Source organism: Strongylocentrotus purpuratus, unplaced genomic scaffold (assembly GCF_000002235.5).
Source record: "Strongylocentrotus purpuratus isolate Spur 01 unplaced genomic scaffold, Spur_5.0 spur5_scaffold_5, whole genome shotgun sequence".
Lineage (NCBI taxonomy): Eukaryota > Metazoa > Echinodermata > Echinoidea > Camarodonta > Strongylocentrotidae > Strongylocentrotus > Strongylocentrotus purpuratus.
Genome location: NW_022145611.1, coordinates 7082640 through 7105418, shown reverse-complemented (window position 1 = coordinate 7105418; position 22779 = coordinate 7082640). Strand labels below are relative to the sequence as shown.

At 38.3% G+C, this 22779-nt stretch overlaps 1 protein-coding gene across 3 annotated transcripts in view; it reads right to left on the bottom strand.

Moving 5' to 3' along the window:
* LOC576449 (nuclear pore complex protein Nup133) overlaps positions 1 to 7822 on the bottom strand; it is a 47170-nt gene extending 39348 nt beyond the window's left edge. For all 3 annotated transcript variants that reach the window (XM_030999501.1, XM_030999502.1, XM_030999503.1), the window contains exon 1: positions 7648 to 7822. In XM_030999501.1, coding sequence (XP_030855361.1) covers positions 7648 to 7750 — 103 coding nt within the window. In that variant the 5' untranslated portion in view covers positions 7751 to 7822. The remainder of the gene's footprint in view (positions 1 to 7647) is intronic.
* Between the last annotated feature and the right edge of the window lie 14957 nt (positions 7823 to 22779).

The following is a 22779-nucleotide window of genomic DNA, read 5'->3' as shown; positions in this document are numbered from 1 at the left end:
CGATAACTGGCTCCAAAACAGTGAAAATTGAAATGAATATTGTCATGGCAATTCGTGATTTTTTTCTGGGATTCTTTTTTTGTTTAAATAATAATAATATTTGCTTCATGATTTGAACAAAAAATGATAATAAATAGGAAGTACAGGGTCCTAAAAATAGGATTTTGTCTTAAGTGGCCGAAAACGGGCTCCTTTTACTCTAGATAGATTTCTAGACTAATTATTATAGACCCTAGACCTAGTCGAGAAAATGCACAGTAAAATAATAATTATAAAAAAATAATAATAATAAAAATAACAATAATACCAGCAGCACCAAAAACACCCAAACGAAATAGATCTAGACCTAGATCTATTCTTTTTTTTCTCTCGATTTGTTTCTGTCTACGATCCGACGGCCGACGAACAATACATGTTGTCTGCCATCTTTTTGTGAATCAATATTTACTGACGATTGTTTAGAGAAAGAAAGCCAAAAGCAGACAATGATTGTATTCGTGACTTTTACGAAAGAAAAGGTGTACGTGAAAACAGCTTCGAGTTATTACCAATCAGTGAACAATTTGTTTTCAAAGAGTTACGTAAGTTGAATGTATCAAAAAGTACTGGGTTAGACTTGATTCCAGCTAAATTTCTAAAAGATGGTGCGAAGGTTTTATTTAAGCCTCTAAGTTACTTAATGAACCTATCTATCTTGACGAGTACTTTTCCAGAGGATATGAAAATAGCAAAAGTGACTCCACTTTATAAAAAGAAAGATAAAACTGATGTTAGCAACTATAGACCTATTAGTGTTTTAAGCGTAGCATCAAAGATTCTAGAAAAATCGGTCTGTGTTCAAATTGAAAGATACTTCAAAGAAAATGATATAATTTATGAATTTCAATCTGGTTTTCGACATGATTATTCGACTGAAACATGTCTAATTCATTTGACTGATTATTTGAGGAGAGAAACTTCCCAAGGGCGCTTTGTTGGTATGGTGCTCCTTGATCTGCAAAAAGCTTTTGATACAGTTAATCATTGCGTCTTATTGAAGAAGTTACAACTAATGGGTTTTGATAAGGCAAGTTTAGATTGGTTTAGATCCTACTTATCTAATCGGCACCAAGTAGTGGCCATTCATGATATTCGTTCCAAACTAATGCCTATAACTTGCGGTGTTCCTCAGGGAAGCATTTTAGGCCCAATTCTATTTTCAAGTTATATAAATGATATGTGTATTTGTATAAAAGACTTCAAACTATTATTGTACGCAGATGACAGCGTACTACTCTATTCAAATCCTGATCCTAAATATATTGAGGAAAAGCTCAGTGAACAGCTGTCTACGTGTGTCGATTGGATGACTGATAATAAGCTTTCTTTACACTTGGGAAAAACAGAAAGCATTTTATTTTGTTCTAAAAGTAGTTCTAAAAAGTCATTTGAATTCAAAGTGACACACAATAATCAAGCAATCAAGAGAAAAGAGTCTGTGAAGTATTTAGGCATTGAGTTGGCTAGCGCAATTTCATTTTCATCTTTAGTAGAATCAGTTGTAAAAAAAGCAAATTCTCGTCTGAAATTTTTGTACAGATATCAAAGTTGTATGGATTTAAAAGCAAGACGTACACTCTGTTTTGCTCTTATTCAATGTTTATTTGACTATGCTAACCCTGCATGGTATAGTAACATAAACAAGTCAGATCAAAAGAAGTTGAAGATTATACAGAACAAAATGGTGAGATTTATCAACTGTTCTGGTCCAAGAACTCATGTTGGCTACAGCGAACTTTCTAAAGCTGGTTTTCTTGAAGTCGACCAAAGATCAAAACAACTCGTATTGCATCATGTGCATAAAATATACCATACTAGGTCGAATCATTATATTCGATCCAACTTCGATCTTGTTACTGACGTACATGATTATAATACAAGAAATAGACGATTCAACTTTAACTTACCTGAAAGAGTAGGTAGTATTGGAAATTCGTTTTATTACAATGCCATAAAACATTGGAATTCTACGGAGCCCCGGAAGTGACATGGAGATATTTTTTTTTTCTCGTTTTCCTGAGATAAATTCTCGTTTTCCTGAGATAATTTTTCGTTTTCCTGAGATAAATTCTCGTTTTCCTGAGATAATATTTCGTTTTCCTGAGATAATTCCCGTTTTCCTGAGATAAATTCTCGTTTTCCTGAGATAATATTTCGTTTTCCTGAGATAATTCCCGTTTTCCTGAGATAAATTCTCGTTTTCCTGAGATAATATTTCGTTTTCCTGAGATAAATTCTCGTTTTCCTGAGATAAATTCTCGTTTTCCTGAGATAATTTTCGTTTTCCTGAGATAATTCCCGTTTTCCTGAGATAAATTCTCGTTTTCCTGAGATAAATTCTCGTTTTCCTGAGATAAATTCTCGTTTTCCTGAGATAAATTCTCGTTTTCCTGAGATAATTTTTCGTTTTCCTGAGATAAATTCTCGTTTTCCTGAGATAATTTTTCGTTTTCCTGAGATAATTCCCGTTTTCCTGAGATAATATTTCGTTTTCCTGAGATAACTCCCGTTTTCCTGAGATAAATTCTCGTTTTCCTGAGATAATTTTTCGTTTTCCTGAGATAAATTCTCGTTTTCCTGAGATAATATTTCGTTTTCCTGAGATAATTCCCGTTTTCCTGAGATAAATTCTCGTTTTCCTGAGATAAATTCTCGTTTTCCTGAGATAATTTTTCGTTTTCCTGAGATAAATTCTCGTTTTCCTGAGATAATATTTCGTTTTCCTGAGATAACTCCCGTTTTCCTGAGATAAATTCTCGTTTTCCTGAGATAATTTTTCGTTTTCCTGAGATAAATTCTCGTTTTCCTGAGATAATATTTCGTTTTCCTGAGATAAATTCTCGTTTTCCTGAGATAAATTCTCGTTTTCCTGAGATAATTTTTCGTTTTCCTGAGATAATTCCCGTTTTCCTGAGATAAATTCTCGTTTTCCTGAGATAAATTCTCGTTTTCCTGAGATAATTTTTCGTTTTCCTGAGATAAATTCTCGTTTTCCTGAGATAATATTTCGTTTTCCTGAGATAAATTCTCGTTTTCCTGAGATAATTTCCGTTGTAAAATGAACAGTTAAAATGAATTGAAAAAATACAATTTTCTTCTAATTTTATAACGTTTTGGCATCTGAATGCCCCCCCCCCCCTGAGTACGATGTCATATATATTTACTGTAAATTGCGAGCGAGCGAAGAGCGCAATTAACAAATAAAAGACACTAGTCTTACTCGTACAAATTTAGGTACAATACCAATTTGGATGATAAATCTATCTTGATTCAAGAACACTTTATTAACAGACTGCCCGATTACAATAGGGGACAGCCCACAAGGCCGACGGCCGTCAGCCTAGGGCCTAAATCCAGTTTTAGGGGGGTATTCAGCAGGCGCGGATCCAGGATTTCTTAGGGGGGGGGGGCCAAATTTGAAATTTTGCGAGCCAAATATTGGTACGTAATGGTGACGAACAGTGACGTAATGCGGGGGGGGGGGGTCGGTGCAGGGAGGGGCGAGTTTCCCCCTCCCTCCTCCGCGAAACGCGGAAGCTTTGACGTTTCATTAAATTATTAGAGAAAAAAGACGATTCGTTGTACCGTTTTCGAAAATAATTCTCGTCTGAATTTAGTTTTCCCCCTCCCGCGCGAAGCGCGGAAAATTTTACGATTTATTAAATTATTAGAGAAAGAAGACGATTCGTTGTCGAGTTCTCGACTCTTTATCCTCGTCTGAATTTAGGTTCCCCCCTCCCGTGCGAAGCGCGGAAAATTTTACGATTTATTAAATTATTAGAGAAAGAAGACGATTCGTTGTCGAGTTCTCGACTCTTTATCCTCGTCTGAATTTAGGTTCCCCCCTCCCGTGCGAAGCGCGGAAGCTTTTACGATTTATTAAATTATTAGAAAAAGGAGACGATTCCTTGTCGAGTTCTCGACTCTTAATCCTCGTCTGAATTTAGGTTCCCCCCTCCCGTGCGAAGCGCGGAAGCTTTTAAATTTCCTTAAATCATTAGAGAAAGAAGACGATTCGTTGTACCGTTTTCGAAAATAATCCTCGTCTGAATTTAGATTCTCCCCCAACCCCCTCCTCCCGCGCGAAGCGCGGACGCTTTTACGTTTCATTAAATCATTAGAGAAAATAGACGATTCGTTGTACCGTTCTCGAAAATAATCCTCATCGGAATTTAGTTCCCCCTCCATCCCGCGCGAAGCGCGGAAGCTTTTACCTTTCATTAAATCATTAAAGATTCGTATTACCGTTCTCGCCTCTGAATCCTCGTCTGAATTCAGGTTCCCCCCTCCCGCGCAAAGCGCGGAAGCTTTGACGTTTCATAAGATTATGAGAGAAAGAAGACGATTCGTTGTACCGTTCTCGATTCTTAATCCTTGTCTGAATTCAGTCCCCCCCCCCTCCCCTCCTGCGCGAAGCTTTGACGTTTCATTATATTATTAGAGAAAGAAGACGATGCGTTGTATCGTTCTCTATACTCTTAATCCTTGTCTGAATCAGGGGCCGTCTTAGGGCCCCTGGGGGGGGGGTCGAGGCGGCGGAGCCGGCCCCGGAAGCTCAGGGGTTTTAGGCGTTTAATTAAGGTCAGATGAGCATTTTTTTGTATACCTTATTATTTTGTGAGACTGGCACGTCACTATTTGGCGTGGGGTCCAGGGGGCGGAGCCCCAAAATATCAGGGGTTTTAGGCATTAAATTACCGTCAGATGAGCATCTAAGGGCCCGCCGTAGGGCCCTAGGTGAAATCCAGGGGGCAGAGCCCCTGGAAGCTTAGGGGTTTTAGGCATTAATCACGGTCAGATGAGCATATTTTGATGCCTCATTATTTTTCAACACTAGCAGTTAACTATTCTTTCTTTCTTGCTCTCATTCTATTTTATTTCTCTTTAATATACTTTTTCAAAAAAGTAGGGGGGGGGGGGCTCGGGGCTCCCGATCCCCGCCGTACCTCGGGCCCTGACAAGTAGGAATCAACTAAAAAGTGAGGAAAAATCTCGGAAATTATGTCATTTCAGCATTATTAAAGTAATCCACCGTTGTGGAATTAGAAATAAACCACGTTTGAATTTGATTTCCCCCAAGCCCCCCCTATCAGTACGCCAGTATCTCCTCTTTTCCTTTTTTCTTTCCCTTTCCTTCCTTCTCTCTTATTTTTTTGATTGGGGGGGGGGGGGGTCAACAGCCTGGGAGGCAAGGCCCTTTCGCCTTCCCCAATCTCCTTCTTCCCCCTTTTCTTTTCTTCTTCCTCTTCTTTCTTTCCCTTTTTCTCTTCTTTCTCTTTCCCTTCTTTTCCTTTCTTCTCTCTCTTTTTTTTTTTTTTTTGCGGCGGGGGGGGGGGGGGGGGGGGGGCCAAGACCCGCTCGGCCCCCCCCCCTGGATCCGCGCCTGGTATTCAGTTATTCACATCACCTTGTAGGTCTCAATTATTGTCGAAATTCGATATATTTATGAAGATAATTATCAATTCCAAAAGGGCCTTAAAGGGGAAGGCCACCCTAAGAATATCTATATTTTAATAAAAGGAGACAAATAAGACAAAGTGATTAATAAAAGTTTGAGGAAAATCGGATATGAAATAAGAAAGCTATGAAATGTTCAAGTTTTAAACAAATTAAAATCGATCAAGAAAATCGGGAAATCTGTGATCATATAACAAACGATGTCTGGGGTTCGAAAGTTATGCAACATGTATTGGTCGGGAATTATCTCAGGAAAACGAGATATTATCTCAGGAAAACGAAATATTATCTCAGGAAAACGAGAATTTATCTCAGGAAAACGAAATATTATCTCAGGAAAACGAGAATTTATCTCAGGAAAACGAAATATTATCTCAGGAAAACGAGAATTTATCTCAGGAAAACGGGAATTATCTCAGGAAAACGAAATATTACCTCAGGAAAACGAGAATTTATCTCAGGAAAACGAAAAATTATCTCAGGAAAACGAGAATTTATCTCAGGAAAACGGGAATTATCTCAGGAAAACGAAATATTATCTCAGGAAAACGAGAATTTATCTCAGGAAAACGAAAAATTATCTCAGGAAAACGAGAATTTATCTCAGGAAAACGAGAATTTATCTCAGGAAAACGGGAGTTATCTCAGGAAAACGAAAAATTATCTCAGGAAAACGAGAATTTATCTCAGGAAAACGAAAAATTATCTCAGGAAAACGAGAATTTATCTCAGGAAAACGGGAGTTATCTCAGGAAAACGAAAAATTATCTCAGGAAAACGAGAATTTATCTCAGGAAAACGAGAATTTATCTCAGGAAAACGGGAGTTATCTCAGGAAAACGAAAAATTATCTCAGGAAAACGAGAATTTATCTCAGGAAAACGAAAAATTATCTCAGGAAAACGAAAAATTATCTCAGGAAAACGAGAATTTATCTCAGGAAAACGGGAGTTATCTCAGGAAAACGAGAATTTATCTCAGGAAAACGAGAATTATCTCAGGAAAACGGGAGTTATCTCAGAAAACGAAATTATCTCAGGAAAACGAATTATCTCAGGAAAATCTCGAGAATTTATCTCAGGAAAATCTCAGGAAAAATTATCTCAGGAAAACGAAAAATTATCTCAGGAAAACGAGAATTTATCTCAGGAAAACGGGAGGTTATCTCAGGAAAACGAAAAATTATCTCAGGAAAACGAGAATTTATCTCAGGAAAACGGGAGTTATCTCAGGAAAACGAAAAATTATCTCAGGAAAACGAGAATTTATCTCAGGAAAACGAGAATTTATCTCAGGAAAACGAGAATATATCTCAGGAAAACGGGAGTTATCTCAGGAAAACGAAAAATTATCTCAGGAAAACGAGAATTTATCTCAGGAAAACGAAAAATTATCTCAGGAAAACGAGAATTTATCTCAGGAAAACGAAAAATTATCTCAGGAAAACGAGAATTTATCTCAGGAAAACGAGAAAAAAAATAATTCTCCATGTCACTTCCGGGGCTCCGTAGAATTCCCTTCCCAATGGTGTAAAAGAAATAGGAAACTATGATCATTTTAAGAGGAAATTAAAGGAATACCTAATACTTGACAGTCAGAGAAGAGAAGTGAATGACATGTTATATGATTGAAATTTGTATTCTTCTGTCGGTTCATACTTTTTCATGTTGTATATACTTATGTTTTCGTACGTTATAGAATTTCTACAAATTCATCATTATTTTCCTCTTCTTCCTTCTCCTCTTTTTCTTCTTCTCCTTCTTCTTTTTCTTCTTGTACTTAATATCATTTCTATCATCAGTTTAATGTTGTTATTATTATTATCTTTAATAAGTAGTTCTTTTAATTTTCTTATCTGTCTGTAAATATTACTATTTTAACTTATTAATTTTATACATGTCTGTAAGGGACCCCACTGGAAATAAGCTCTCGAGCTTTCGTGGGTTATCCTGTTCAAGCTGACTTTTTTTTGATCTGTTATTATTGTATATTGTTGTATGTTGGAAGCTTGTCGAATAAAAATCAATCAATCTACAAATACAATCACAATGCAAATGCAGACACAAATTTCAATAGGCGGAACAACGCACTAATGAATGGGTTCATGGGTTGGTTGTTTAAAAACGGATTCATTCGAAAGAAATTACTTACGATCAGCTTGTAAAAGAACTTCTGTTATAAGTACAGGAAGAGATGGTCCAAAGGTTTCAACACAATACTGTGGTGTTTCTTCAATTACTTGGAAACTCTGCATGATGATGTCTGAGAGGACTCCGAATTTAAGAAATTACCCGCGTCGCACCATCGGGATATAGAACACATACGAAATCCGTCGATGTTGACGCGTGAAACAGTATCTTTCTGTATCCGAAATAAATCAATGAAAAAGCGTGGTGGATTGATCTGATGGTAATCTTGAGACACTGATTTGTAACTTTATTGTACTAGGTCATAACTCGTGCCCTGGGGTTCATGATAGAGATTATTGGGGTCAATTAACGTCAATTGAAAGGAAGTATATTACGAATTCATTATTTCAATAATAATAATAATAATAATAATAAAAATAATGAAAACAACAAAAACAATAATGATAATAATTACTACACTGTAAAAAAATAATAGTCGAAATAACTCAATAAAATTGAGGAAAAGAATTGCCTTATTTTTATTTAGTAAATATTACCTACGGCATCTTAAGTAGAATTTAATTATTTTGCTGAATAAATTTTTACTCAGTTAAATCGAGTTACATTAACGTAAATAATTTAAGTATTGTAATCATTTTAGATAATTAAAAAAAAAGCTATGATAGGATTACATATTGCACGATTTGGTACCCATCTAATCTAACAAGTAACATCCACTATTCATTCATTCATTCACTACTTCTATTTAAGATTTAACCGTATATATATCTAACACCATCACAAACTATTACATACGCTTCAATTCGACACATATTGAAAGGCTCCAAATTGTATATATACTTGATCGTACAGAAGCGGATCTAGAGGGGGGTTGGGGGGGGGGGGGGTTGCAACCCCCCCCCCCCAAAAAAAAAAATCTTTTTTTTAAAACTTGTAATTTTATTTTATTCTATTTCTATGTATTTAATTCATTTATTATTATTATTATTATTATTATTATTATTATCATTATTATTATTTCTTTTTGGGGGGAGGGGGGGGGGGGGGGTTGGGCGAACAAATGTCACAGAGTCCCTTGCCCCCCCCCCCCCCCTCATCAGCTTTTTTGAGGACACGGGCCACCGCCGAAGTGAAAAAAGAAAGAAAGAAAAAAGAACGCACGCTGGAGAGAAACCCTTTCAAGTGCAAATATTGTGAGAAGATTTTCAACTCATCTGGTAACTTAACCACACACATGATAACTCTGGATATAACTGTGTATTTAACTGTTACTTGATTTAAAAAGACGTTATCATGCACTGCTTTTTATGGTCTCCATTGTGTTAATAGATGCCAGGAAAACATCACTTACGGGGTTCAAATAAACACCCCCCAAAAAATCGGCTCGCCGCTTCGCGGCTCGTGGACGATGCTCTGCATCGTCATTATTTTGGTCAACCCCCCCTTAGCAAAAAGCTAGATCCGCCCCTGTCGTAGCATCTTAAAAGGAAAATTGGTTGACAATTTCCTGAAATATTAAGTTTTGAATTGTTTTGAACTGGGTAACAATTAAAAATTGTCTTGTCTTTGCTTAGCCATGTTAAATGAATTAGTAAATGTTTTTAAGTCCTTAAATTTTCATTCAACCACAAAAAAAGAATTGTTTTATTTAAAAAAGAGTTTAATTTGGTCTTAATGAATATTCATAAATTATGTAAATATTTCTATTACGCACTGCATCGGTCCTTACTTTAAAAAGATAAGACTAATCAACATAAATTGTTTGAGTAATACGTATAATTTCTGATTTTGAGTTAAAATTACTAAATTAATACAAGCTGAAATTACTTAAAGATTTTACTTAAATATTCCACGTATGTTCTACTAAATTGAAAGTTTGAGTTAGCAAGACTTAAATTTAGTGCGTAAGTGGCAAAACTAATGTTTTCAAGTAAATTCTACATGGAAAAAATACGTAAAAATTACCAATGAACAAATTCTTTTTTTTACAGTGTAGACTAGACCTAGACCGATAGCAATAATAATAAAGATGCATGGTGATGACTGATGATGGTAATAATAACAATTATAATGATATCGATCATTTAGGTGAGCCACGATAGCGCCTACCCGACATCAATAAATCGACGAATCCTCCATAATTATATTTCGAAGATGAGGCGTGAGAGGGATGAATTCAGCTCTGGGCGATTCATCTACTTGTAACCTTGCCGTTACATGCAATTCGTCCCTATTGGCGGAAGATACTTGTCCTGACCACTAAATTGGTAATTCAAATTTTGGAACCAGTTATACCCTTTTCACACAGAGGTCCCATCTTCCATAACACCAAGTGATACCCCGGACGGGGCCTGGAAAGCGCCCATGGCGTAACTCTCAGATGGCCTGAGGTAAACCAGTTTGTAATCCCCCGTAAACTGTGTATAGTGGGCTAAGGTTTTGCACTGGTATCATAGGGTAATACCCTGGTAAAATCTTGACATGCATGGTGGCAGACAAAAGCTACCCGGGTAGAGGTTTGTAAAAAGTACATCAAGAAGAATGTGAATAGAAGATGAGAAAAAGATATAGCACGAGAAGTAAAGAATTCAGAAAGCAAAAAGTAACTACATGTACATGTACATAAGGAATGAAACAAAATTGGGGAAATATAAATTATAAAGATATTGTATGGAAAGATCGGATAGAAACAAAAGAAGATAAGAGAGGGAAACAAAGAGGCATAAAGAAGAAAAAACAAGTGAATTTATACACTCTAAAAACTAAAATGTTAAATGTCAATTTAAAAGGGCCGAGGGGTGACCACTCTTTCAAAATGTCAGATTTTTTTTTTTAACCTGCTAGATTCAACCTATAGTGTTGGATCCAGCATGTTCAAAGTGTTAATCTACCATTTTGAAAGAGTGGTCACTCTTCGGCCCTTTTAAATGGTGATTTAACAAATTCAGTTTTTAGAGTGTACGAGAAATACATAAAGAAAGACGGGAAAGAAGGCCACATGAAGAAATATTCGGCATATAAGAAAAATGCAAGGCAAGTAAGAAAAGAAAACAAGAGATTGATGACATAGAAATAAACAAAAAAAATTGGGGAAAAGACTTCAGAGGTCGAAAAAATAATAAATACATAAGAAAAGAAGGAAAAGAATACGACGTTAAGAAAAGCGAAACCCATATCAAGCCTTATCGTGTAGAATTTATATAATCCATATAATACATGGAAGCGTCATGGTGTAGTGGTTCTGACTCTCGTCTTTCAATCATAAGGTCGTGAGTTCGGATCCCACTCCAGGACGTTACTTTCCTTCAGCAAGAAATTCATCTAACATTGTGCTGAACTTCACCCAGGTGAAGTAAATGGGAACCTGGGGGTGTTCCACAAAGACTAAGACCGACTTTAAGTTGGACTTAACTATGGCAGGCCGTTCATGCCACTATTTTCTCTCATCATTGACTGGCATTGGTTTCCAAAGGGATGTACCAATTGTGGTTACAGATCTACAGAATTAACATTCTTTGATAGTTCATTATTGTAGGGAAAAATATTATCTAAAGATCATAATTGAAAGACCAATGGTGAGAGCAACTATTGGCATGAACGGCCTGCCATAGTTAAGTCCAACTTAAAGTCGATCTTAGTCTTTGTGAAACATCCCCCTAGTAGTAATTATTTCCTTGAAACGCAGAGCGCTTAACATCTAATTATGCCTGGTTTGTAGCTAGTTTGAAGGGGTTTATTGCCGTTTGGTCTATTGAACCGGTTCACCTACTATACCCAATTGGTCTATTTCCACTGGGTGTACACCAAGCCCGTCTACTCTCCATATGGTCTAATAATCATTCAATCATAATCATCATGATTGTTATATCTTATGGATAGAAGACAAAATAAGCATTAGACATACTGGGAATTAGCTAGGCAGACTAGAAATTAGACTTAATGACCAATAGCACAAAATAATGGTTAGTAAACTTATTGGAGATAAGACCAAATGAAAATTAGACCAAACAGCTATTAGCCTGAATGGTCATTAGACCAAAGTAGACGAAGACTAAACGGCAATAAATTCACCGTTTGTAGGCAAAGACAGAGAGCTGCCCAAGTGATCGTACAGCTAGACCAACTATTGGATTTAAAATGTATGGATCGATTATATCACACGGCAGATGCAGTTATAGTGTGTGGAACAACGTTTAATAAAAGTTATTTTCAATACTAAATTACGATAGTTTTTACAATTCACTAAAATCGTTGCATTTTATAGATGAAATAGAATTTTAGAATTCGTTATTGATATCAAGCTTTATGAAACGAGACCTGAGTTGGAACAAAAATATTAACCTGGAAAGAGTACACAACTATGTGATGAACTATATATAACAAAACGTGTACCATTCACGCCACGAAGTACTGCGTTGAAAAGGGTCTTGAGAAATCTTCATAGTCGAATGTATGTGTACTGTGTTCGTGGATCTCACTTCTGGAGATTATCTTCTGTTTTCAATCTCAACGATTCAACAACTCAATAACATATAGACGCTCCCTGCACGTTGATTGTGATAATGCAGTTTGCTATTATCGAAGAGGGAGACAAATAACGCGAAGGCAATTTTTACATGTGGGACACAAAATTTCATAATTCCTCGTAGCCTTCAATATATGTAAGTAAATTTTTTTTCCTTCCTTTTCTCTTTTCAATGTAATAATACCGTATACAAATAGGCTGATTCGTGAAATCACTGCAGTCCACTCTTTTATCAATATTTTTTGATAAGAATACAAGCATTTTCGTAATTATCTTCAAAAATATGGTAATTTCACGCGCCAATATGAAATTATAGCATTCTAAAGGGTCAACAAATTTACAATTCTCGTTGCTTTGCTCCATATCGTGCCTCAATATATTGCAGTGTAAAAAATAGAAGAGCGCTATTTGAAAGGTTCAGCATCTGAAAGAAATCTTAAATTTCTGTTACCTTTGCTAAATTGTTAATTGACTATATTCGCTGATATTCCTCTGTAGAGAGTTCGTTAATTTTGCGCTCAAGTTCGGAAGAAGAAGTGAATAGTAAACCATTTATCGATGTTTATAATTCACAAATCTACCGCTCTGTTGCAATCGTGTGCATAAGCCTATACTAGCCAGGCCAGGGGGGTTAGATCCTCACAGATTTGTAGATTCCCAATTTATCCAATAATTTACTTTTATGGATACAACCGGACAAGCACTTGAGTACTTGTACGGTCGAAACCCCCCTATTTTTTGTGTGTGTGTGTGTGTGTTTTGGAAAAATTGTGCTAATGGGTGACCAAAAAAAGGTGACCTTATCCCCCCCCCCCCCCCCTCCCAACGGAACGAAATATCGATCGGCCAAATTTCAGGACCCCAAAAATATATAAAAAAGTGCTCTTACCCCCCCCCCCCCACTTATTCAGCGGCTGGCTGAGTCGGTGCGAAATTTTCGGCGCGCGTTTTCAAATTGTACCCCCCCCCCCCCCTTCGAAAAAAATCCTGCGTACGCGCCTGCTCACAGACATACGCTCCCGGAAAAACTGTTCGTAGTCTCAACTCTAAAAACTACCCTTATAGACAATGAGGGGCGGATCCAGCCGGCGGCGAGGGTGGGGGCCCAATTCGTGAGAGAATATTTAGCGGCGATTAAGCCGACCGGCCGAATAAGCGAGGGAGGGTAGCGGGTTGGGGGGGGGGGAGGAGGAAGAAGAGTGGGGGGGGGGGGGGGAAGTGAGCATTAATTTTTGTTTGTGGCTCAACGGGGAGGGGGGGGGGCATGCAGCTCTCTTTTTTTTTTACTCAGCACCCCCCCCCCCGATCCGCCCCTGTAGACAATTACACCATGAGAAATACCATCGGAAATAAGAAAAGACTGTCTCGTTTTTTAAATTCCACCCCCTAGCTCAGATTCTGTCCGGTTTGATATATTTTTTAGTCTTCTTTGTCCTCCCAAGATAGTTATCCGGGAGTATACTTGCTACTTGTTTTAGGGATAGTTGTCCGGGTGATAGTCCGGATTTTTCTCTTTGTTTGTTTGGGAGGGGGGGGGGTAGGCCGTGATATTACTCTGAAACCGCCGACGGGTACGGATTGAAGTCAGTGTGTCGATAAACTAATAGTGGACTTTTCAAAAAATTCTAACCAATAATTTGATCACCTTCCTACAGTTTACGTGAAACGAAATTCGGATCCTACTGAGTATCCTGCATTACATAAATTCTCCTTTGTCGTTTTTTATTCTCATAAATTCGTATCATTATTGTACTTGCAATACAAAAAGCAACTAACACTATCCTCATGATCGTGTAAATAGCAAGTCAGCTACTGCACATAATCTGTCACGCAGAACTGGTTCCGAATTTAGCATAATTTTGCAATTCGGAACCAGTTCTGCGTGACAATAACACTCAAGCTTTGTTTTACAAAAATGTATTATCTTATATTTCACTTATCTATTCCAATATGTCCTCAATTTATGTTGGATAAGGAATGAAGAAAGAAATATGTGCTTATATTAGATAGCTTAGACAGATACCGAGATGTGATTGGTCCAGAGCTCGTCACGTGATATCAATTGCGAGGATCCAAATTGTTATATTTTCCTGGCCGGTTATATTTCCCAGCTGGTGAAATGAATATATTTTTGATCAATGCATGACGCCCTCTTGAGGTCTGTATGCAGGGGCGTCGCTAGACCTTTTTCAGTGGTGGGGGGGGGGGGGGAGGGGTGTAGAGGCCAACGATTACCAACAAAACTAGCCACCAATTACCGACAAAGTTAAATGTCCAATATTTACAAATTTAACCCTAAAAACCCCGGGGCCGAAGGCTAAATTATTTTTCCTATGGACTATCTATAGTACTTGCGTATGCGCAAATGGTCATTTTCCTCGACGACATAAATATATGAATTATTTCGTCAATTTAGTCAGCATCATAGCTATATTTTAATGCAGGCGCGGAGCTAGGATCTTATTTGAGGGAGGGGCGGTAGATACTAGAGAGCGAGCGAATCACTTAAAGAGCGCGCGAAACGCGCTCATTAAGGGGGGTGGATGATAGGCCTCCCGCGCGAAGCGCGGAAGCTTAAACGTTACCTTAAATTATTAGGAAGAGAAGAAGATTTATTGTACCGTTCTCGACTGTTAATCCTTGTCTGAATGAAGTTCCCCGCCCCCTTCCGCGCAAAGCGCGAAAGCTTTGACGTTTCATTAAATTATTTTAAAAGGAGACGATTTGCTGTACCGTTCTCGACTGTTAATCCTAGTCTAAATTCAGTTTTTCTCCCCCTCCCACACAGCCAGGTACGTAGCCAGAGTTCGATCTTGGGGGGGGGGGGGAGGGGGCACATACATGTAATCGATCAAAGTAAAAAAAAGGGGTCTAAAAAAGTTCAACCGATCTTGGAAATTTTAGGGGGCACGTGCCACCCCCCCCCCCCCCGTGGCTACGTGCCTGCGTACAGCGTGGAAGCTTTGAGGTTTCATTAAATTATAAGAAATATCAGGCATATAAGAAAAACGCAAGGCTAGTAAGAAAAGAAAACAAGAGATTAATGACATAGAAATAAACAAGAAAAATGGGGGGAAAGACTTCAGAGGTCGAACAAATAATAAATACATAAGAAAAGAAGGAAAAGAATACGACGTTAAGAAAAGCGAAACCCATATCAAGCCTTATCGTGTATACTTTATATAATATAATCCATAATTATAATCCATACGAAGCGTCATGGTGTAGTGGATCTGACTCTCGTCTTTCAATCATAAGGTCGTGAGTTCGGATCCCACTCCAGGACGTTAATTTTCAGCAAGAAATTCATTCACATTGTGCTGAACTTCACCCAGGTAAAGTAAATGGGGACCTGGGGGATGTTCCACAAAGACTAAGACCGGCTTTAAGTTGGACTTAACTATGGCAGGCCGTTCATGCCACTATTTTCTCTCATCATTGACTGGCATTGGTTTCTCAAGGGATGTACCAATTGTGGTTACAGATCTACAGAATTAACATTCTTTGATAGTTCATTATTGTAGGGAAAAATATTATCTAAAGATCATAATTGACAGACCAATGGTGAGAGCAACTATTGGCATGAACGGCCTGCCATAGTTAAGTCCAACTTAAAGTCGATCTTAGTCTTTGTGAAACATCCCCCTAGTAGTAATTTTTTCCTTAAAACGCAGAGCGCTTAACATCTAATTATGCCTGGTTTGTAGCTATAGTTTGAAGGGGTTTATTGCCGTTTGGTCTATTGAACCGGTTCACCTACTATACCCAATTGGTCTATTTCCACTGGGTGTACACCAAGCCCGTCTACTCTCCATATGGTTTAATAATCATTCAATCATAAATATATAATAATCATAATGAATATTATATCTTATGGATACACTCTAAAAGCTGGAATGTTAAATCACCATTTAAAAGGGCCGAGGAGTGACCACTTTTTCAAAATGGTAGATTAACACTTTGAACATGCTGGATCCAACACTATAAAGGTTGAATCTAGCAGGTTAAAAGAAACAATCTGACATTTTGAAAGAGTGGTCACTCCTCGGCTCTTTTAAATTGACATTTAACGTTTCAGTTTTTAGAGTGTAGAAGACAAAATGGGCATTAGACTTACTGGGAATTAGGCAAACTAGAAATTAGACCATTTAAATGGCCAATAGCACACATGTTTAGTAAACTTATTGGAGATAAGACCAAATGAAAATTAGACCAAACAGCTATTAGCCTGAATGGTCATTAGACCAAAGTAGACGAAATGGTTATTAGACCATTGTAGACCAAACAGCAATAAACCGTTTGTAGGCAAAGACAGAAAGCTGACCAAGTGATCGTACAGCTAGGCCAACGATTGGATTTAAATGTATGGATCGATTATATCACACGGCAGATGCAGTTATAGTGTGTGGAACAACGTTTAATAAAACTTATTTTCAATACTAAATTACGATAGTTTTTACAATTCACTAAAATCGTTGCATTTTATAGATAAAATGGAATTTAGAATTCGTTATTGATATTAAGCTTTATGAAACGAGGCCTGTGTTGGAACAAAAAATATTAACCTGGAAAGAGTACACAACTTTGTGATGAACTATATATAACAAAACGTGTACTATCTAACCACGAATGACTGCGTTGACAAGGGTCTTTTGTTAAATTCGTTGTCGAGCGTAAACGAACATATTGTTCTCGGTGATATATAATGTGGTTCTCTATCAACCATTGAACCAAATGAATTCCGCGCCCATTCATGCTCATCGTGTGCGATGGATCACGTCTCACCGCCTCGTCTGTTTTGTAAGGTATCTAACCACCACAATATGGTGGGGGGGGGGGGGGGTGTTAGATCCTCACAGATTTGTCGATTTCCAATTTATCTATGAATTTACTTTCGTGGATACAACCGGACAAGTACTGGAGTACTTGCCAGGTCACTCCGGGAACAGAGGGACCGCATGCGTGTACCCAAAATCTCCGGCTCGTAACAAAGAAAAATGATCAGCCCGTATTGACTTTACACACTGGACTTATGCTGAAGGGGGGGGGGGGGAGGATGCTGAAAAGGCTCGTATAACAAAATAAAAAGGATCTACCCGTATTGACTTTACACACCGGACTTTTGCTGAAAGAGGGGGGGGGGGGGGGTACGGATGGAAGTCAGTGTGTCGATAAAATAATAGTGGACTTTTCCAAAAATTATAAGCAATCATTGATCACCTTCCTACAATTTACGTGGAACGAATTTCTGATTCTACCGTATCCTGTATTACATTAATTCTCATTTTTCGTATTTCAGTCCGCATAATTTAGAAACAGGATAGTTTTAGATAGTGAGGTCCAGTAATATCCCCATGATGATCTCAGACGATATTGGGAACCTCGTCATGTTTCCAGCAGCATGGCGCCCGATTATGACCTTATTTATTGTCTTTTATATCGAAATTGAATTTATACCACAAACAAAGAGTTTTTCTCCCTTTGTTGGCTTCAATAATTCTCGCAAATCGATAAATTAGGATGATCCCTGGCAAAGAGCCCAAAGATATAATTTTACATTTTATCTAGTGTGTATTGATGACTAACTAACATTTTCGGCATAACAAAAGTGCCCTTTTTTTCTCGCTCACTCGCAATATTGGAGATCACAGTTTCGGGAGAGAGGCCATCACGGCCCTCCTCGAAAATGTGCCCGTATATTTATGTGTCTAAGGCCCGGTCCAAGGGATGAAAAAGAAATCTTCTTTGATGAAATATCTGATTGGGGTGACGCAACACATTTTAACCCCTCAAAGAGTCCCGTGACTAAACCAAATGTTGGAGGACCCCCCCCCCCCCCGCTGATCTAGTTGACTAAAGACGGGCACCCCTAGCCACATGACTTAGCCCACGCTACACCACTGTGACTATGCTTTGAAAAAGAGGAAGAAATATCAGGCATATAAGAAAAACGCAAGGCAAGTAAGAAAAGAAAACAAGAGAATGATAACATAGAAATAAAATAAACAAGAAAAATTGGGGAAAAAGACATCAGAGGTCGAAAAAATAATAAATACATAAGAAAAGAAGGAAAAGAATACGATGTTAAAGGTAAAGACCAGTACTGGAAACGCCCCAATTTCAAAAAATGAAATGGAAGCTCTCATTACCAATCATGTGAAAGAATATGTTTTGACTAATACATGATGATAAAAAATTTGCCGGGAAAACGCCTACTTATTCATATATTTGGTAAATTTGTTTCTCTCATGGTCTGTGAGAGATATAGGGTAGTCCCATATACATCTTTCTGTGTATAGTGCTTGTAACTTTACGAAGAATGGGCCAAATTTCTTATCATTTTGATGATTCCAGAACCTTGCAGATGCTAGATGCTAGATGATCAACCTTTCTGATCGATTCCACAACGTTTCTTTCACAATGCAATCGCATGACCATAACTGGTCTTTACCTTTAAGAAAAGCGAAACCCATATCAAGCCTTATCGTGTATACTTTATATATTATAATCCATATAATACATAGAAGCGTCAGTGTGTAGAGGTTCTGACTCTCGTCTTTCAATCATAAGGTCGTGAGTTCGCATCCCACTCCAGGACGTTAATTTACTTCAGCAAGAAATTCATCCACATTGTGCTGGGGACCTGGTATGAATTTATTCCTTGTAACGCTGAGCGCTTGGCATCTGCTCTGCTAAAGCCAGGGTAATTATGCCTAGTTTGTAGCTAGTTTGAAGGGGTTTGGTCTACAACCGGTTCACCTACTACCCAATTGGTCTATTTCCACATGTTCTTTACCCAGTATCCATATGGTCTAATAATCATTCAATCATACATAATAATAATCATAATAATTATTATATCTTATGGATAGAAGACAAAATGGGCATTAGACAAACTGGGAATTAGGCAAACTAGAAATTAGACCATTTAAATGGCCAATAGCACACATGTTTAGTAAACTTATTGGAGATAAGACCAGATGGGAATTAGACCAAACAGCTATTAGCCTGAATGGTCATTAGACCAATTTAGTAGACGAAGACCAAACGGCAATAAACCGTTTGTAGGCAAAGACAGAAAGCTGACCACTGTGATCGTACAGCTAGACCAACGATTGGATTTAAACGTATGGATCGATTATATCGCACAGCAGAATCAGTTATAGTGTGTGGAACAACGTTTCATAAAACTCATTTTCAATACTAAATTACGATAGTTTTTACAATTCACTAAAATCGTTGCATTTTATAGATGAAATAGAATTTTAGAATTCGTTATTGATATCAAGCTTTATGTAACGAGGCCTGAGTTGGAACAAAAATATTAACCTGGAAAGAGTACAAAACTATGTGATGAACTATTTATAACAAAACGTCTTTTAGAGTGAAAATTACTGTGCTCGTCGCGCTCTTCTGTTATCCATTAACCCGAAACATTGCTGCTCGGCCTGCACGCAGATCGTGGTATTGGGATTTGCAAATAACTTGAAATGTTGAGGTGGACAAATATCTAGAATGCGATTCTCATACTTGTGCGACACATGCTTTTCAATATTCCTCGATGCCTTCAATATGTAAGTAAATTTATTTTGTTAATATTATTTTCTTCCTTTTCTCTTTTCAATGTAATAATACCGTATGCAAATAGGCGGATTCGTGAAATCACTGCAGTCGACTCTTTCATCAATATTTTTTTACAAGCATTTTCGTAATTATCTTGCATAAATATGGTAATTTCACGTGCCAATATGAAATTATAGCATTCTAAAGGGTCAACAAATTTACAATTCTCGTTGCTTTGCTCCATATCGTGCCTCAATATATTGCAGTGTAAAAAATAGAAGAGCCATCGAAACCCCCCTCATTTTGTGTGTGTGTGTTTTGGAAAAATTGTGCTAATGGGTGACCAAAAAAAGGTGACCTTACCCCCCCCCCCCCCCTCCCCCGCTTATTCAGCGGCTGGCTGAGTCGTTGCAAATTTTTCGCAAGAGGACACTTTTTTTTTTTTTTGTCTCGAAATTTGAAAATTTGACATTTTGCTCCGTTGGGGGGGGGGGGGGGGTAAGGTCAGCTTTTTAAGGTCAGCCATGGGAAAAAAAATCCAAAGGGGGGGGTTTAGGGGGGAGTTTACACACAGAAAAATACCAAAGGGGGTGGTTTAACCCCCCAACCCCCCCCCCTCCCAACCCCCTGTGTACGCGCCTGTATCCGGGTGATAGTCCGGATTTTTCTCTCTTTTTTTTGGGGGGGGGGGGGAGGCAGTGATATTATTCTGAAACCGCCGACGGGCACGGATTGAAGTCAGTGTGTCGATAAAATACAAGTGGACTTTTCAACAAATTCTAACCAATAATTTGATCACCTTCCTACAATTTCCGTGGAACGAATTTCTGATTCTACTGAGTATCCTGTATTACATTCTTCTCATTTTTCGTATTTCAGTCTCGAAAAATTCGTATCAATATTGTACTTGCAATACAGAAAGCAACGAATTCTATCTTCATGAGCGTGTAAATAGCAAGTCAGCTACTGCACATAATTATCTGTCACGCAGAACTGGTTCCGAATTGCAAAATTATGCTATAACACTGAAGCTTTGTTTTACAAAAATGTATTATCTTATATTTCAGTTGTCTATTCCAATATATGTCCTCAGTTTATGTTGGATAAGGAATGAAGAAAGAATTATGTGCTTTTATGTAGCTTTAATATCAACAAGTCGCAACGCAAAATATCCTTGCCATCCCGGGGGGGGGGGGGGGGTACTCAGATTCCCGCCCCCCCCCCACTCAGGTTTCGAAATGACCGCATGCGTGTTGCCAAAATGTCCGGTAAAGGGGTACTTTTCGTGCGACAAAGTCCGGCCCGAGAATTGTAAAAAAAGGGGTGTATTTGACTTTTCACCCGGAGATTTCTTTAAAAAGGGGGTGTTTTTTTTATTTTTCTCTCATCTCTTTGGACTCCTGAGAAATTATTCCAAATTAAGGGGGGTACATTGAGCATTTTTCCTGATTTAGGGGGGTCTCCAAGGCAGGAAAAGCCCGTGAAAAGCCCGCGAAAGGGGGGTTCGGAAATGTTGGCAGTCCTCAGATAGGGGGTGCTTTCAAAAAGAGGGAACGAGCATATGCGTACCCTAAATAACACTGAGTGGGGGGGGGGGGGCGGGCTCAGATTATAGTCGGACGGGGGTGTGCGGCTGAGACCTCCGAACCCATACCTGTAGTGTAATGTGCATCATTGTAACTGCTTGAAATAAGACTACACTTCACCAGATACGAGACTGGGCTGTGTGGTATTAAATGGTTGAACCTAGATCACGTCTCACCGCCTCGTCTGTTGACTTACAGTAATTGTAAGGTATCTAACCACCACAATATGGTGGGGGGGGGGGGGGGGTGTTAGATCCTCACAGATTTGTAGATTTCCAATTTATCTATGAATTTACTTTCGTGGATACAACCGGACAAGTACTGGAGTACTTGCCCGGTCACTCCGGGAACAGAGGGACCGCATGCGTGTACCCAAAATCTCCGGCTCGTAACAAAGAAAAATGATCAGCCCGTATTGACTTTACACACCGGACTTATGCTGAAGGGGGGGGGGGGGGGGGAGGATGCTGAAAAGGCTCGTATAACAAAATAAAAAGGATCTACCCGTATTGACTTTACACACCGGACTTTTGCTGAAAGAGGGGGGGGGGGGGTACGGATGGAAGTCAGTGTGTCGATAAAATAATAGTGGACTTTTCCAAAAATTATAAGCAATCATTTGATCACCTTCCTACAATTTACGTGGAACGAATTTCTGATTCTACCGTATCCTGTATTACATTAATTCTCATTTTTCGTATTTCAGTCCGCATAATTTAGAAACAGGATAGTTTTAGATAGTGAGGTCCAGTAATATCCCCATGATGATCTCAGACGATATTGGGAACCTCGTCATGTTTCCAGCAGCATGGCGCCCGATTATGACCTTATTTATTGTCTTTTATATCGAAATTGAATTTATACCACAAACAAAGAGTTTTTCTCCCTTTGTTGGCTTCAATAATTCTCGCAAATCGATAAATTAGGATGATCCCTGGCAAAGAGCCCAAAGATATAATTTTACATTTTATCTAGTGTGTATTGATGACTAACTAACATTTTCGGCATAACAAAAGTGCCCTTTTTTTCTCGCTCACTCGCAATATTGGAGATCACAGTTTCGGGAGAGAGGCCATCACGGCCCTCCTCGAAAATGTGCCCGTATATTTATGTGTCTAAGGCCCGGTCCAAGGGATGAAAAAGAAATCTTCTTTGATGAAATATCTGATTGGGGTGACGCAACACATTTTAACCCCTCAAAGAGTCCCGTGACTAAACCAAATGTTGGAGGACCCCCCCCCCCCGCTGATCTAGTTGACTAAAGACGGGCACCCCTAGCCACATGACTTAGCCCACGCTACACCACTGTGACTATGCTTTGAAAAAGAGGAAGAAATATCAGGCATATAAGAAAAACGCAAGGCAAGTAAGAAAAGAAAACAAGAGAATGATAACATAGAAATAAAATAAACAAGAAAAATTGGGAAAAAGACATCAGAGGTCGAAAAAATAATAAATA